The 14,001-nt window shown below is 41.0% G+C and overlaps 2 protein-coding genes across 2 annotated transcripts; one reads left to right on the top strand and one right to left on the bottom strand.

The window, feature by feature from the left end:
* Positions 1–1,047: 1,047 nt before the first annotated feature.
* On the top strand, positions 1,048–8,363 carry LOC102712672 (putative D-cysteine desulfhydrase 2, mitochondrial). The gene is made up of 19 exons (XM_040526940.1): positions 1,048–1,445; positions 1,529–1,571; positions 1,818–2,129; positions 2,430–2,559; positions 2,968–3,144; positions 3,577–3,795; positions 4,153–4,215; positions 4,825–5,002; positions 5,159–5,183; positions 5,285–5,406; positions 5,506–5,592; positions 5,912–6,028; positions 6,114–6,202; positions 6,454–6,505; positions 6,986–7,081; positions 7,194–7,238; positions 7,332–7,421; positions 7,498–7,569; positions 7,986–8,363. Exons 1-19 carry the CDS (start codon positions 1,128–1,130, stop codon positions 8,112–8,114), a joined length of 2,364 nt encoding a protein of 787 aa, XP_040382874.1. The 5' UTR covers positions 1,048–1,127; the 3' UTR covers positions 8,115–8,363.
* A 187-nt stretch (positions 8,364–8,550) lies between these two features.
* LOC102706434 (glycosyltransferase BC10-like) lies at positions 8,551–13,719 on the bottom strand. Its single transcript, XM_015842172.2, has 11 exons — positions 13,340–13,719; positions 13,122–13,238; positions 12,902–13,002; positions 12,239–12,310; positions 12,050–12,131; positions 11,874–11,954; positions 10,511–10,552; positions 10,043–10,081; positions 9,778–9,843; positions 9,537–9,683; positions 8,551–9,092 (listed from the first exon to the last, which is right to left on the bottom strand). Exons 1-11 carry the CDS (start codon positions 13,598–13,600, stop codon positions 8,925–8,927), a joined length of 1,176 nt encoding a protein of 391 aa, XP_015697658.2. The 5' UTR covers positions 13,601–13,719; the 3' UTR covers positions 8,551–8,924.
* Positions 13,720–14,001: the final 282 nt, after the last annotated feature.

Below are 14,001 nucleotides of genomic sequence, written 5' to 3'. Positions count from 1 at the left end.
CTCCCATTTATTCTTCTCTACTAAATAGTTAGAACTGGAGCTCGAATCCTTATCGTTAGAACATATTATTAAAATTTGTCAGTTACTATCTTCGTTTTATAATATAAGATATTTAACTTTTTTAAGCAACATTTGACCATTCGTCTAATTCAATATTTTAGTACAAATATAAAAAATGACAAGTTGTACTTAAAGTTCTTTTGATAATAAAATAAGTAAAATAAATGATATTTCTATAATTTTTTGAATAAAACAAATGGTCAAACATAAAAAAAATCAAACATCTTACATTATAAAACGGAGGGAGTAGTAAGTATTTTCTCCGAGTTATCTTTAGCATTTAAAATTTATCCTAAAATATGGCTACTTCATCTTAACCAATCATAAACTTGTTTAACTTTTTTACATGTTTTCTCACTTCAACTCGATCATCATAATTATTCTTCATCTAATTTTACATTTTTCCTTAATTTTGACTAAAAATCCAAAGGTAATTTAGAATAGATGGAATGCTCACTTGAATTGCCGCATGTCACATGCATGATGCCATCACGTCACTAAAATTTTGATTGCCGTCTCCCGCAAAGTTCACTTCACTGTTTTGTGTATGTAAATATAAGTTAGGAACGTGTTTGTTAGACGAAAGACGATATATTAATTATTTTTTATTATAGTTATTTCATGATATAAAATAATGGATTAACCACTATAAAGTTAAAAATATAATTTAGAAATATGATATAATTAACTTTTATATAAGTTTTTTTAAAACATATATACTGATTAGTAATTTATAAAATGCTAAAAGCTGACAACTAATATGGTCAGAAAGAAAAAAAAAGACAATTACAAATTTATTACTGGTTTAAAATATTATTAAAAAATTATCACTAAAAGTTATAAAAATGATACTAGATGGATCATTATAATTTAGAAAAAATCAATGACATTTTTTTTAAATAAACAAAGAAAAAACGCCGCTTTACCATCGGTATGCACGAAGAACGGCGGTGGGACTTGTTCTGTTTCGCTCTCCGCCAACGCCACATGAAGGCGTACTTTGCCTTTACGTGACCCCGCGAGCTGTAGACTGCGGCCGTCTCCCGCCGCCGCCATCTGCCCATCTCATGCGGCCAGCGCCGGCGCTCGCCGCCGGCGTTGCGAACCTTCTCTCCGCCACGGAGTGGATGCTTCCTTCTCCGGCCACCCAAGTCCACACCATCTCCGTCCGCCCCTCCCACTCGCTGCCGTCCCCTCCTCACCACCTCGCCTTCTCCAACCTCACCACCGCGCCTAAGCGCCACGGAGGTAAGGGGGAAGAGGAGGGGAGCCCAAGGTTCGAGGTGGTGCGCGACGACCTCCTCCACCCGCTCGCCAATGGCAACAAGGCCCGCAAGCTCGACGCCCTCCTGCCGCTCCTGCGCCGCCGTGGCGCTACTGACGTTGTCCGTACTCGCCGCCCGCATTCCCCTTCACCATCTTGCTTTTCAATCAGATAATCTTCATTGTTCTGGACTTCGGATTGCAGGTGACATGTGGGGGTTGCCAGAGCGCCCATGCTGCGGCCACTGGTGATTACTGCTCCTTTTGCTATCTTCTTTCCACTTGAATCTGTCTGTTTATTCCAAGTTGTTTCGTTACATGGGTTAGGATCATATAAACTTCCGCAAGATACCATTCCGCTAAATGTGTGCAAAATTGATCTCTTGGTCCTGCAAATTTGTCTCTTGATTAAGCTTTCCTTTCTTGAATTCGTATGTCTGACATAAATGTTGCTTTTCTCATAGCATTCACTTTTTTTTTATTTGCTGCATTAGCGGTCCACTGTGCTGAGTGGGGAATGAGGCCACACATACTCTTGAGAGGTGAACAGCCAGATGTCCCGACAGGCTACAATCTGATCTCTTTGATGTTCGGCAATGTGACATATGTGTCTCGGTCAGTGTATGCACACAGAGATGAAATGCTTTACGACCATGCCAGAAAAGTTGCAGGTACAGGTGGTACAGTGTTATGGGCTGATGATATTGGCAGAGAGGATTTTGTTTTAGATGAAGACAATTGTGAAATTGGTTCGAGAAGAGTTGTTATTATTAAGGAAGGGGCTGGTAATGTCCAAGCATTGCTAGGTAAGTAATGAACTGTTTTTTTTCTTCAACTCCTGAGTTCAAGTTATGTTCATCAATAGAAATTACTTTTCAACAACAGAATAATTTAATACGCTAACTTTGAATGCATATGTGTCCTTTTATTGCTATATTTGCTTTGTGGTCGAAAATTTCACTTTGAGTATTAGGATCAGTGCAGTCAATTTTGCTTCTACAGTGTGTTCTTTTCTTTTCACTTGTTAATCGGCAACCTTTAGCTTGGGTCCAGAAGAAAAGTAAAGGAAATCTTGCATGTTTTACCTTGCTTTCTTGTACCTTCAGGTGTTATTCGGCTAGTGGAATACCTTTACAATCTGTCGTCATTTCAGAAACATGAGAATGTTCATGTCGTGGTAGATGCTGGGACAGGCACAACGGCTGTGGGGTTAGCTCTTGGAGCGGTATGTCTAGGGTGCGTTTGTTAATACTACCTGCATATACTGACTTTACATCATGTCAGAATAAATTGAGAATTATCATTTCAGCTTTTGTACACTTTGAACTTTTGTGATTACCTAATGGTATGAGAGGTATGATGATTCTCCATATCTTTAATATAAAGGCTTTCTTAATGTTGGAGATACTTTTGGAATATCTAAAGCACAACAATGACAGCAGTTCTTACACTTGATCTATCATAGAGAAAAAGGGATACATTAATGTCTGGTACATATTTGGTGTATTTTAACTTGGTTAAGCAATACTAATTAAAAACCATGTCAATCAAAATGTTCATCTCCTAGTATTCCCTTGTCTATGATGTTGCTTTTTCCATGCGTCTTTGCTATAGATCACAGTTTTTTTTTCATGATTCTTGCAGATTGCCTTGGAGAGTAACTGCTGTCATGCTTGCTGACACACTTGAAAGATATAAAGAACGAGAGAAGGCTTTAATATCTGACTTTAAGAAGCTTTGCCATAACTGCCATGAAATGGTGGGAGAAAATGATATTGGTGACAATTTAGTTGAATGGGTGGAACGATTTTCACCAAGAAGGTATGCTTCAATCAATTAATTAAAATATGCAGCATTTTACTGAGAATTCATTTTATTGAATAATAAATATTTGCTGCTTTCTCAAGTGTTCGATGCAATACAATGCTGGGTCATTTTCAAGGCATTTCCATACCAAAAAAATGTGTTGTGCAGTTGGATGCTTATGGCTTGCTTGATATGTTCTGTAATTTATTCTGAGTGTGTTAACATTTGGGATATATTCATGATTTGTGATTTGGGGGTGTTCATTTACTAAGTAATAATTTTCTTGTTAGTATTTAGTAATTTATTTACTCGGTAGTAACATTTAATCTGCAATTGAAGTGCACTTGATATTCTGGTTCTTATCCGTTTTGGTGAATAATTATGTCCTCATGCCTTTAGAACTTGCGCTCAACTATTGGCTTCCATTGGGACATTTTCCTTTTTCAGATTTGGCAAGGTGCTGAACGGTGAAATTGCATTATGCCGCCAGATTGCGCAGCAAACTGGTGTCCTGCTGGATCCAATGTACACCTTAGCTGGTTGGGAGCAAGCTGTGGATCTGTGCGTTGGAGACAGTAAAACCAAAGTGGTGATGATCCATACGGGCGGTACCCTTGGCCTATGCGGATTGGCGCAGCGGTACTCACAGCACTTCTCCGCGGATGAGCAAGCTTAACCAGGGCAACCCTTACTGCAAGCATGCAATTGTCCTCTGCCGCTGTTGGTTCTCGAGAGTTAGAAGCTAGAATCGCCACAGTAGTCTGAAGTTTTGCAACTCATCTTTCCGCTTCTGTTTACGTTCATAAGCCAAAATTTAAAATTTTAATCTTACATTTAAAATTGATTTTAGGGTTTTTACTGTAGTTTATTTTCCAGTCTAACTTTCAGATCACTAATAAAACATATTTTTTTCACAAATTATTTTTTGTTTTAAATATGTTGTTTGTTTGTGTTTGTTTTTTTTTTTTTGAAAAAGGCAAACGATCATCCCTGACTCTGAAACTCTGGATTGCTCTTGTATAGCTATAAGTCCAGCGTCAAGTGCCCATGGTTCATCAGAAGTTCAGAACCAGTTTTATTTGCTAGGTCAGCCAAGAGCAATTTCATCCTGCTGTTCTACTAGTATATTACCCATCAATTCATGGGCTGCCTCACCTGTTCCCAAGTTCGAATTTTTTGGATGAATCTTCATCCCTTTCTACCTGGAGATTGAACGTACGCACGCCTGAAATGCTGTAACTCGACACTCGACAGTGTTGCAAGTCTGAAATACCTTTTTGAGTCCTTCACGGCCTCAGGATCGAAGGAGCGGCGGAGAGATGCGGGAGAAATTTCCCGTGAGACACGTGCCGATCCTTCAGGCGGGGACGACAAACCACGTCGCCGTCTGATCGCGGCGTCGAGGAGGAGGAGGACGACGACGACGACCCCACGAGAGCGCCTCCCCACTCCCGCCCCCCGCGGCGGCCGCCGGTGTCGCTCCGCGCACACATGCGCTGCGCGCACCGCATTCATAGTAAGCAGCAAATCGAAGAAGCCGCCAAAACAAAAACAAAAGTTCTCGACGCAGCACGACCACCACACCACAGGAGATCGATTGGCCGCGCGTGCACCGGCCGCGATCGCCATCGGTTTGGGCGGGCCGCACGCTCTTCGATCGTCTCTCCTCTGCTCCGCTCTGCCCGCCGCTGCTTGACAACCACACGCGGGGCGGCGGAGGGGGTCTATGGCCGCCGAGGGGGCTGGGGCGAGCGAACCGCCGGCTGAGACGGCGGCCGCGACGTTCCGGCGGGTGTACGACACCCTCAAGGCCGAGCTTCTCCAGGACCCGTCATTCGACTTCAACGACGACGCCGTCCAGTGGATCGAGAGCGTCAGTGCTACTCGTAACTCCTCTAGGTTTTTTCGCACTGTCCTTAATTAGACTACAGTTTATGAAATATTGGATCTTTTTTTTCTGTTTAGCTTTGGTACAACTGTTTGTTAAAGTATTCAGCTGAAAATTTTATTGAACCTTCTCTCTCAACAGATGCTGGACTACAACGTGCTTGGTGGTGAGCAACTGAGCAAAACATGATATTTCCTACTACGAGCTAGAGATAATGGCACATTGGTATTTGTGGTTGCCAAGTGATTTAGATCTGCTCCTGTACAGGAAAACTGAACCGTGGCTTAGCTGTTGTTGACAGCTACAAATTACTGAAAGCTGCGGGCAAAACTGAACCGAGCGAGGAGGAATTGTTTCTTGCATGCATCCTTGGTTGGGGCATTGAATGGGTATATGATACTTGTATGATTTAGCGACCTGGGGATTATGAAACGGCCATACTAGCAAGATTGTTTTCTAAACTGAATTGTTCTTTGAGTAACATGCAGCTTCAGGCCTATTTCCTGGTTCTTGATGATATTATGGATAACTCACAAACTCGACGAGGAAAACCCTGCTGGTTTAGGCTTCCCAAGGTTTGTGAAGTAGGAGTAACTTGTTACCCCCACGTAGAATGGCCTTATGTATACTTTAGATGCTCAAGTGTTCATTAGAATATTGTACTTTTATACTACCAACTAAAGAAAGGGCAACATAATATTGTTCTCAGTCTTAGATATTATTTATGTTGACGAAAGCATGGCGCAATTCCACAATAGGGACAGGTGCGATCATGGTATTTGCCTGATTATCTAGTAAGTAGCACAAGATGCCAGGAATGATGTAGATATGTAGATAAATGTTGTTTATATTTTGCTTAAATGGTGATTAGTTCATATTTTCTACCTTGACCAGGTCGGCCTCATAGCTATAAATGATGGACTCGTTCTTCGCAGCCAAATTTCAAGGATGTTTAGGCGCTATTTTTTTGGGAAAAGTTACTATGTTGATCTGCTAGATTTATTCAACGAGGTAGTTTTACATTCTTAGAATTTCTATCACTGTATTTGAGAACCAACTTCGTTACTGAAGCATTATGCTTTTGCTTCCTCCCTAGGTTGAGTTTCAGACAACTTCAGGCCAGTTATTGGATCAAATTACAACAAATGAAGGAAGGAAAAATCTGAACAAGTATAATGTACATGTGTATGTCACTGGATCATGAATTTCTCAGCGGTGTCATACTGACATTGACATTGCCTGAACTTGCGCCATACTGACATTGACATTGCCTGAACTTGCACCCCTGATCTTAATACAAAGATGCACAATCTGCATATTCCCGAAAAAAAAAAACATTTACATACTGTTCTTGCACAGTGCCCTAGAAGACATTTATTTGTCAGTTTCATATTTAATCTTCTTCCTGGTAATGGTCATTTTGGAATTTTATGCAGATATAGGCGCATTGTGGAATACAAGACAGCTTACTATTCATTTTATCTTCCGGTAAAAAATAACGCCCCCTATGTAATGTTTTGAAATTTTTATAGCATCGCTTCAGGCGATTGCTCGTCAATATCTGCAAACTGAAAATGTTTCTGCTTTTGCTGCCTCTTGGAAATGTTTTCTACCTTCTGTGAATATTACATTGTTAGTGACTACTTTACATTGTTCCAATACTTATCTAATCAAATTAGAATTAGAAACCTAATTCAAATGGTCAGCTTTCACTGTACCATGTGAGCATGGTTTCTCACAAACAGGATAAGTATTTTTTAGATAATGGATGCTCTGGCGGCCTCTACACTCCACAAAAGTGTACACAACCAACAGGAGTACATATAGCTCAAAATGAATGGTTCTATAAACAACAGGCATTTTTCAATTCATATTGTGGAGAAAATGCTATACACTTGTATTGAGGTTGAGTTTGTGGTTGTTTTTGGTTGGTATTCACGAGCAGCAGAATTTTTTTAACCTTACAAGGTTGCCTGTGCACTGCTGTTTTTTGGGGAGAGATTGGACGATTATGTTCAAGTGAAGCACATCCTAGTTGAAATGGGTGTCTACTTTCAAAGCCAGGTAAAGATCATCCTGATGTTTTATACTTTTATTCTCTTTTCCACTTGAGCGCTTTTCTCTTTTTGGTTTTTCTGTTTTCATCCTGGTATCACTAGTAAGATTTTCCTTCCAGGACGATTATTTAGACTGTTTTGGTGAACCAGAAGTTATTGGCAAGGCAAGTACATCACTTGCAGTATCATTACAAATTTCATCACTCTAGTACTATCAAAAGTTCTTCTGAATTGATTCCCAAACAATCTTATCACAGATTGGAAGTGACATTGAAGAGTTCAAGTGTTCTTGGTTATTTGTTCAAGCACTCGAGCGTGCTGATGAGAAGCAAAAAAAAGTCTTGTTTGTAAGGCCCACGCAATACTGCACTATATTGCATAGTTAAGCATGACGTCTTTATTCTTTGAATGGCATGCTTGCAGGAAAATTACGGGAAGTCAGATCCTGCTTGTGTTGCCAAAGTGAAGGATCTATATAACGAACTTGATCTCCAGGTTTCCCTGTTAACTGTTTTGTTTATTTTTGGAGAACAGATTTTTTTATATATAAGATTCTCTCTCTCCTCCACACTATAAGATGTTTTGGTTCTATCTAGATCTATCCATAGATTAATGAATATGTTTTATATATATGTCTAAATTCATTAGCATCTAAAATGTAGTGATGGCTAGACGTATACTTTTGTCTCATTGTTTTTCAATCGTTGCAAAAATATGTTTCTAAAGATGCCATAATCCAGCCACTTTGCATAAGAAAAAAAAAAATACTGCGTTCAAGCGACCAAGATGCTTACTCAGATAATGTTGTGACCTATCTGTTTACTCGTTTCTCTTTCTAACAGTTACCGCATGCTTTCCTGCCATGAGAAATTCATTTACCATGCGTGATATGGTTTGATCTTTTCTTTCAGCGGGTGTTTTCTGAGTATGAAAAGGAGAGCTATGGAAGCCTGATCTCAGCCATTGAAGCGCAACCGAAAGAAGCAGTACGAGAAGTTTTAAAATCTTTTCTGCACAGGATCTACAAGAGGAGTAAGTAGAACACGGCTGGCACAGAGGAGCTTGCCTTATTCATCGAGTTCAGCTGATCTCGACGAAATTCCTAAATCTTCAACATTGTCTCAATCATGGCTCACCTTGCTCTGCGAGGAGATGAACCCGATAAAATTTTTAGCTGGTTTGCCCCTGGGCTGGTATCTTGGCATGCGAAGGTGTCTAGCATAGGTTCGAGTCTGATTAGTTTCTAGCTTATGGAACTTTGCTACGAGGAACGCGTTGAAACATAGTTTCTTGTTACGACCCACGGATCATGTGGCTAGCAGGATATTTCACATTGGACAACATAACCATTAATCAGTGTGCTGAAGGCTTGGCGAGTACATATTTATTCCCCGTTTGCATAAGTTGAATAATACTATGAGATTAAGAACTTGCTTGGGTTTTTTTTCTTGCGGAGGAATGGAATAACAATCATACTTCTTTTCCTCTATAAATTTGGTTAATGTCTATATGATCATTTATCAATATATTGTTACAGCTTTCCTATCCTGTAATCAGTATGTAAACACCATTTGGGAGAAGGGTTGAGCATGCTTCATCATTCCTCACAAGATACTGATCCTTCCTCCATATGTCGAAATGTAGCCGAGCTGACAAGTTTCAAAACTGATGCTCTGTACATCAAACCTCTTCTTTCCCAGTAGTGGTCTATGCACAAATCTGAACACTACCAATACACTATGGTACTCGGATGACCCCGCAGATTCAGCTGCAGATGATACTGAACCTAATGGTGCTGATGGACTATAAACTAAAAACGAGAACTCGTATGACCAAAATTTTGTTAATAGTTAAGCCAATAGAGCAGATTTTAGTGGACCGACCGTCCCATCCTCTAATAGATGCATGGCTGCACTATAGGAGAACTTCCTGGCAAATAGAAAACATGGAACGGACGTGGCATTGCATTGGCACCACTCAGTTCTGCGCTCCATCTGATAATTCACATGATCGATGCCCTGCAAAGTGTAAACAAACTTTGTGAGAATCAATTAACAGAAATAATACACCACATGAGGTTGAGATCCTGTACTACAGGACGAGGTGTCTGTCTTGAGAAGCCAATCAGAGAGCTTTTCTGTTGACAGGATGGAATTTACCATCAGGTACTATCTAAGCCAGGGAAACCAGTCTTAAAACATAAACATGGAAACACTTTCCTTGCAACAAAGGTTTGAACTCGCAAACTGGAAAGGACCTCTACTATGCAGGTAAATGTTGAGTAGATTGCTTATTTATTCAGGACAAATAAAAGGTAATACATTACAGTATCTAAGTTGAATTTCCTGTGTGATCTGCAAATTGGGAGGCAAAAAGACAGAGATAAAACGCTAGACCATTTTTAAGCATTCACAAGCCAATAAAAAAAGAAGATTTGCCAAAACAAAATCTGCAGAGATTACCTTTATCGAATTGATTTGCTCAGGACTTGCTGTCTCGTATTCAAATGTCATTGGATGCCAAGTCATTTTATCTTTAGGATCTGATGACTGGTTCCATGATGTATAGGTCAAAGTTCTTCTTTCCAGTTCATTTTCAAGACCATTGATCTAGAATATTAAAAGAATGAGAAATACTATAAATTGATGTTATGATCATGTCAGCTCTAGCTTGCAAATCGATATTAGCAATAACAAGCCTTACAGAAAATAATGTCTGCACATAGTGTTCATCCGGGATGCAATCATGTTCCATTCGAATAGCTCCTTTCTGCAACGTTTATCATGGATATCATGTCTCAATAACGGCAAGAAACTTTTGCAATGTAAGCAACAGCTTGTGGCTGAGGGTAGCATTTCTTATGAAAATATATGAACAAGTCTGACAATCTGAACTTCCCTTGTCAAATAAATATATGAAAGTTGTTAGCATGCTTGAGAATAAATAGAAGTGACCACTTGAAACTTACCAATATCTGCTTTCGACGAAGTCCAAACCCTAATCTTCGCTGCAAGAGAAGCATAATATTTAATGAGGTTAACAATCAGAGGTATGGATAACTATAATTATGCAGGGAACAACAATAATATTTACTACGTAATGAAACATTTCTTAGAAGGGTATGAAAATGAGATAAATCATTTGATTTTGTTGAACAGGAGAAAACAAAAAAGACCATTCATGTCATATAAAACTACATGTGAGACTGCACAATAAAAACTCACATTAGTATATCATTGAGCGAAGGACAGTATTACATACACAAAGTTGTCTATTACTGCCTATAGTACAAAAAGAGTGTCATTTAAGCTAAGAATTGGAAGACAGCCAATTGCTGTTATTATACATGATATTTGCCTAATGCCTATGTATGTTAAAATGATCCCCTCTTTTCAAACAAGACTGAAAATAAATCCATATTAAACTAAAAACTCACATAATAAGGCTTCTGTCCAAGCAAAGCCTTAGTTACCACCATCTGCAATAAATAGGTCAAATTGAATAGAATCGTTAGTGCTACATGTTGAAGAATATGTAGGAGTAGTGGACCGTAATTAATACACTCAGTTGCCTTAATTCAGCAGAAGAACAATTTAACCCCATTAATATTTTTTTCAGTTTTACTCAACTTATGGGAATTGGATTAATCTAATGAGAAAATAATCAGCTCTCATGGAGCATGAGAACAGTTCTACAAGTAACCAACAATGGGATAAGATAAATATACTAGTAATCATGTATGGGATGATATCGGCTATGAGGAAGAGTATTGCTATCAAAATGTACTCCTCTGTCCCAAAATAAATCAATTACTACCTTCTTATTTAACCCCATTAATATTTTTTTCAGTTTTACACAACTTATGGGAATTTGATTAATCTAATGAGAAAATAATCAGCTCTCATGGAGTATGAGAACAGTTCTACAAGTAACCAACAATGGGATAAGATAAATATACTAGTAATCATGTATTGGATGATATTGGCTATGAGGAAGAGTATTGCTATCAAAATGTACTCCCTCCGTCCCAAAAAAAATCAATTACTACCTTCTTACTTACCCTTGGTCCACAAATCAAGAAGTTCCATCCCTTCAATACCCCTTTACCTACCAACCCACCAATACTGTGTGTCTCTTAATGAGGGGCACTACAGTCTTTTTCCCCCTCACCAGTAAAGTTACCTTGGGATACGAGGATTTGATTCTTTTGGGGTCAAAGGGAATAAATTTATAAAACCAAACCTCAAGTCTAAATATACATATGATAAAGTTTTTCTTAGGCAATTATGCTGCAACTTGCTTGGCATTTTGTCAAATAAATATGTATGTACAAACACATCATTGCCATGGAGGCAGCAGAGAACCAGGTGCTATCATTCTTAATTGATTAGATATGATCATTTGATTATTTAACCCAGTAAGTCCTCAACAATCTGCAAACAAGGGGGTAGAAAACTAGTCTCACTGGCTGTGTACATCTGTGTTGGATGTAGAGGCTGGGTTAACCGTTATCTAAAAGGACAAAAGAAAACTAGTCTATCCATAACCGATATATTCTATAAAGGTAAGCTATGTACTTATATCAACATGTTTGCTAAACTAATTGTAGTTCAAGCCTAAAAGGTTCTAACACTTCCAAAGGATACTGAGGGAATTTGAAAAGGGCACTTGGAAATGCCTATTAACCAGGTTAATAGCTAATTCTTCTTTTAATGGGTTAAAATATGAGGGATTGAAAAGGACTAAATCAAGCTAGGCAAGTATATTCGAGTATCGACAACAATGAAAAAACAATATACCTTGCAATGCCTTCTGAATACTTGCAACACACGTTTGTCACCAACAACTACTTCTGCGTGTCTTCTGATTAATGCTACCCACTGAAATGTGAGGATATTTGGTTCAGGGTAAAGCTTGAATTATGAATACAAATGAAACAATTGTAAGAACAAGAATGGCAAGAAACTAAAGAAACCTGCGACCCTTTCCTCCATTTTCCCCTTGGGATAACTGGCGACATGCTTGGATTGTAACGCTTCTCTGTCTTGTCAACAAAACTGGAAATGATTGACATACAAAATTTGAGAAATAAAAGTTGAAATATGGCATGTAGTTAGGAACAAACAAGGACTTGCAAGATTTCAGATGACCTTTTTACTCTTACCTGTCAACAAAACTTTTAGGCGAAGCCATCAAGTAAGTATATATGTAGCTGAAATTGTACATAGGAACACAGCTGCAGTAGAAAAGGGTGTTTTGAAATGTTGATATTGAAAATACAAAGTTCAACAATAATACAATAAACATTGGTACACAAAAGGAAATCGGAATTCAAACTACAACACAAAGACATCACACATACTGAATATAGAGATGCTGACCATTCATCATGAGGAGTCTGGAAACTCTTCAAGGTGAGCTGTGAGCACCCATAAGGGAAACCAAGAAAAAGGCATTTGCGAAATTGCAGGATGCCTTGACAATTGCAATATTTTTTTTCTTATTTTTTGGCGAACAACACTTATCAGATGCCAAGCAATAGTGAAAGAGCATCTAAGGAAACAGTAGTAGCACCACAACAGGAAACCAAAATCTAAATGCACCACTAAAAAGAATGCCTTTTTCATAGTTCTGCAAAGTACAAATTCCTGGTTTCGTACAAGTTCACTTGACGATTTGCCATTACTAAACCTACCGCTATTAAACCGATCACGAGTCTGACAAGCACAGCTGAACATTTGATCATGTACCAGTGGACCATCCCCAATAAAATCGAACTATGTACGGGCGAAATCAGGGCGATCCCGTGTGGGGGAATGTCCCTTACCTATCCGAGAGCAAAACAAAGCGCTGGTTCGCAGGATCCTCGAGCGCGGCGGCGAACAATATCCTCTCCGCCTCCACCATGGTTGGTTCGCCCCACGCCACCTGCAAGGCAAAACCATATTCCCCGCTACTCAAATCGTACCCAGGTATCCCCGAGAGTGCCCATGTCGATATACCCCAACGCATCAGAAGCAAGAGAAAAACGAAGGGATAAAACGAACCTTCACACTCCTCGCGAGCTGCCGCCCGTAGAAGTACGACGATCCCGTGGTGGTGCGGTCAAGCTTGAACCCGGGCGCCGAGTGGACGTACACCGAGAACTTGCCCTCCTCGCCGTTCTGTCGAACACGCGGTGATCGGAAGTTCAGAACCAATCGAATAGTCCAAACAGGGAAGAACGAACTAGCGAACCGAGAGGAGGAGGAGGCTTGGTGCTCACGCGGAAGAAGGCGTCCCAGAGGAAGTCGAGGGGCACGCCCGCGCGGACGAGGAAGAGGAAGGCGACCTTGGCGGGGCCCGCGGAGGGCGGCGGCGCGGCGGGCGGCGCCGACAGGGGCTGGGAGCGGAGCAGCGCGGCGAGGAGGAGCAGGAACGAGAGCGGCAAGGCGAGGCGGAGGCAGAGGCGGACCCGCGCGGCGCGGCGGCCGCCGGCCACGAGGGCCAGCACGGACGCCGCCGACGCCGACCTCTTCGCGGGCATCGGTGCCGTGCGGTTCAGGCCGCGTGGGCCTCGGTGGCATTTAAGAGCGAGCGCGAGCGCAGACAGAGAGAGAGAGAGAGAGAGAGAGAGAGAGAGAGAGAGAGAGAGAGAGGGGGGGGGGAGGATGAGATCTCCTAGTGATCGCCGCGGCGGCCGCGGCGGCGGAGAAACGGAGACGGGGGGGCGGGCGGTGGTGGTGATTTTGGTGAGGCGATCTTTTGCCTCGTGACGCGCGCGGCGTCTGCGTCGTGCGCGGGGCGGGGGCGAGGCGAAGTGGCTGGCCCGTCGTGGCTGGGGCCGGTGGGGGATTCGCGGCGTGGTGCCCGGTGGGACAGGTCGGATCCGCATGTGTTGTAACGGAGACTTCCGTTAAGGGCGAGGCAAAGCAAATACTCCCTCCA

The sequence above is a fragment of the Oryza brachyantha genome, chromosome 1 (genome assembly GCF_000231095.2).
Source record: "Oryza brachyantha chromosome 1, ObraRS2, whole genome shotgun sequence".
Taxonomy (NCBI): Eukaryota; Viridiplantae; Streptophyta; class Magnoliopsida; order Poales; family Poaceae; genus Oryza; species Oryza brachyantha.
This window is presented reverse-complemented; position numbering and strand designations above follow the sequence as displayed.

Coding starts and splice junctions, on each gene's coding strand:
- LOC102712672 (XM_040526940.1), top strand. CDS start 1,128: ATGCGGCCAGCGCCGGCGCTCGCCGCCGGCGTTGCGAACCTTCTCTCC. Junction 5,593..5,911: donor GCTGGTTTAGGCTTCCCAAG/GTTTGTGAAGTA, acceptor TACCTTGACCAG/GTCGGCCTCATAGCTATAAA. Junction 7,570..7,985: donor ATAACGAACTTGATCTCCAG/GTTTCCCTGTTA, acceptor CTTTTCTTTCAG/CGGGTGTTTTCTGAGTATGA.
- LOC102706434 (XM_015842172.2), bottom strand. CDS start 13,600: ATGCCCGCGAAGAGGTCGGCGTCGGCGGCGTCCGTGCTGGCCCTCGTG. Junction 12,311..12,901: donor TTTGTTTTGCTCTCGGATAG/GTAAGGGACATT, acceptor TTTCTACTGCAG/CTGTGTTCCTATGTACAATT. Junction 9,093..9,536: donor AGCAAATCAATTCGATAAAG/GTAATCTCTGCA, acceptor TACACTTTGCAG/GGCATCGATCATGTGAATTA.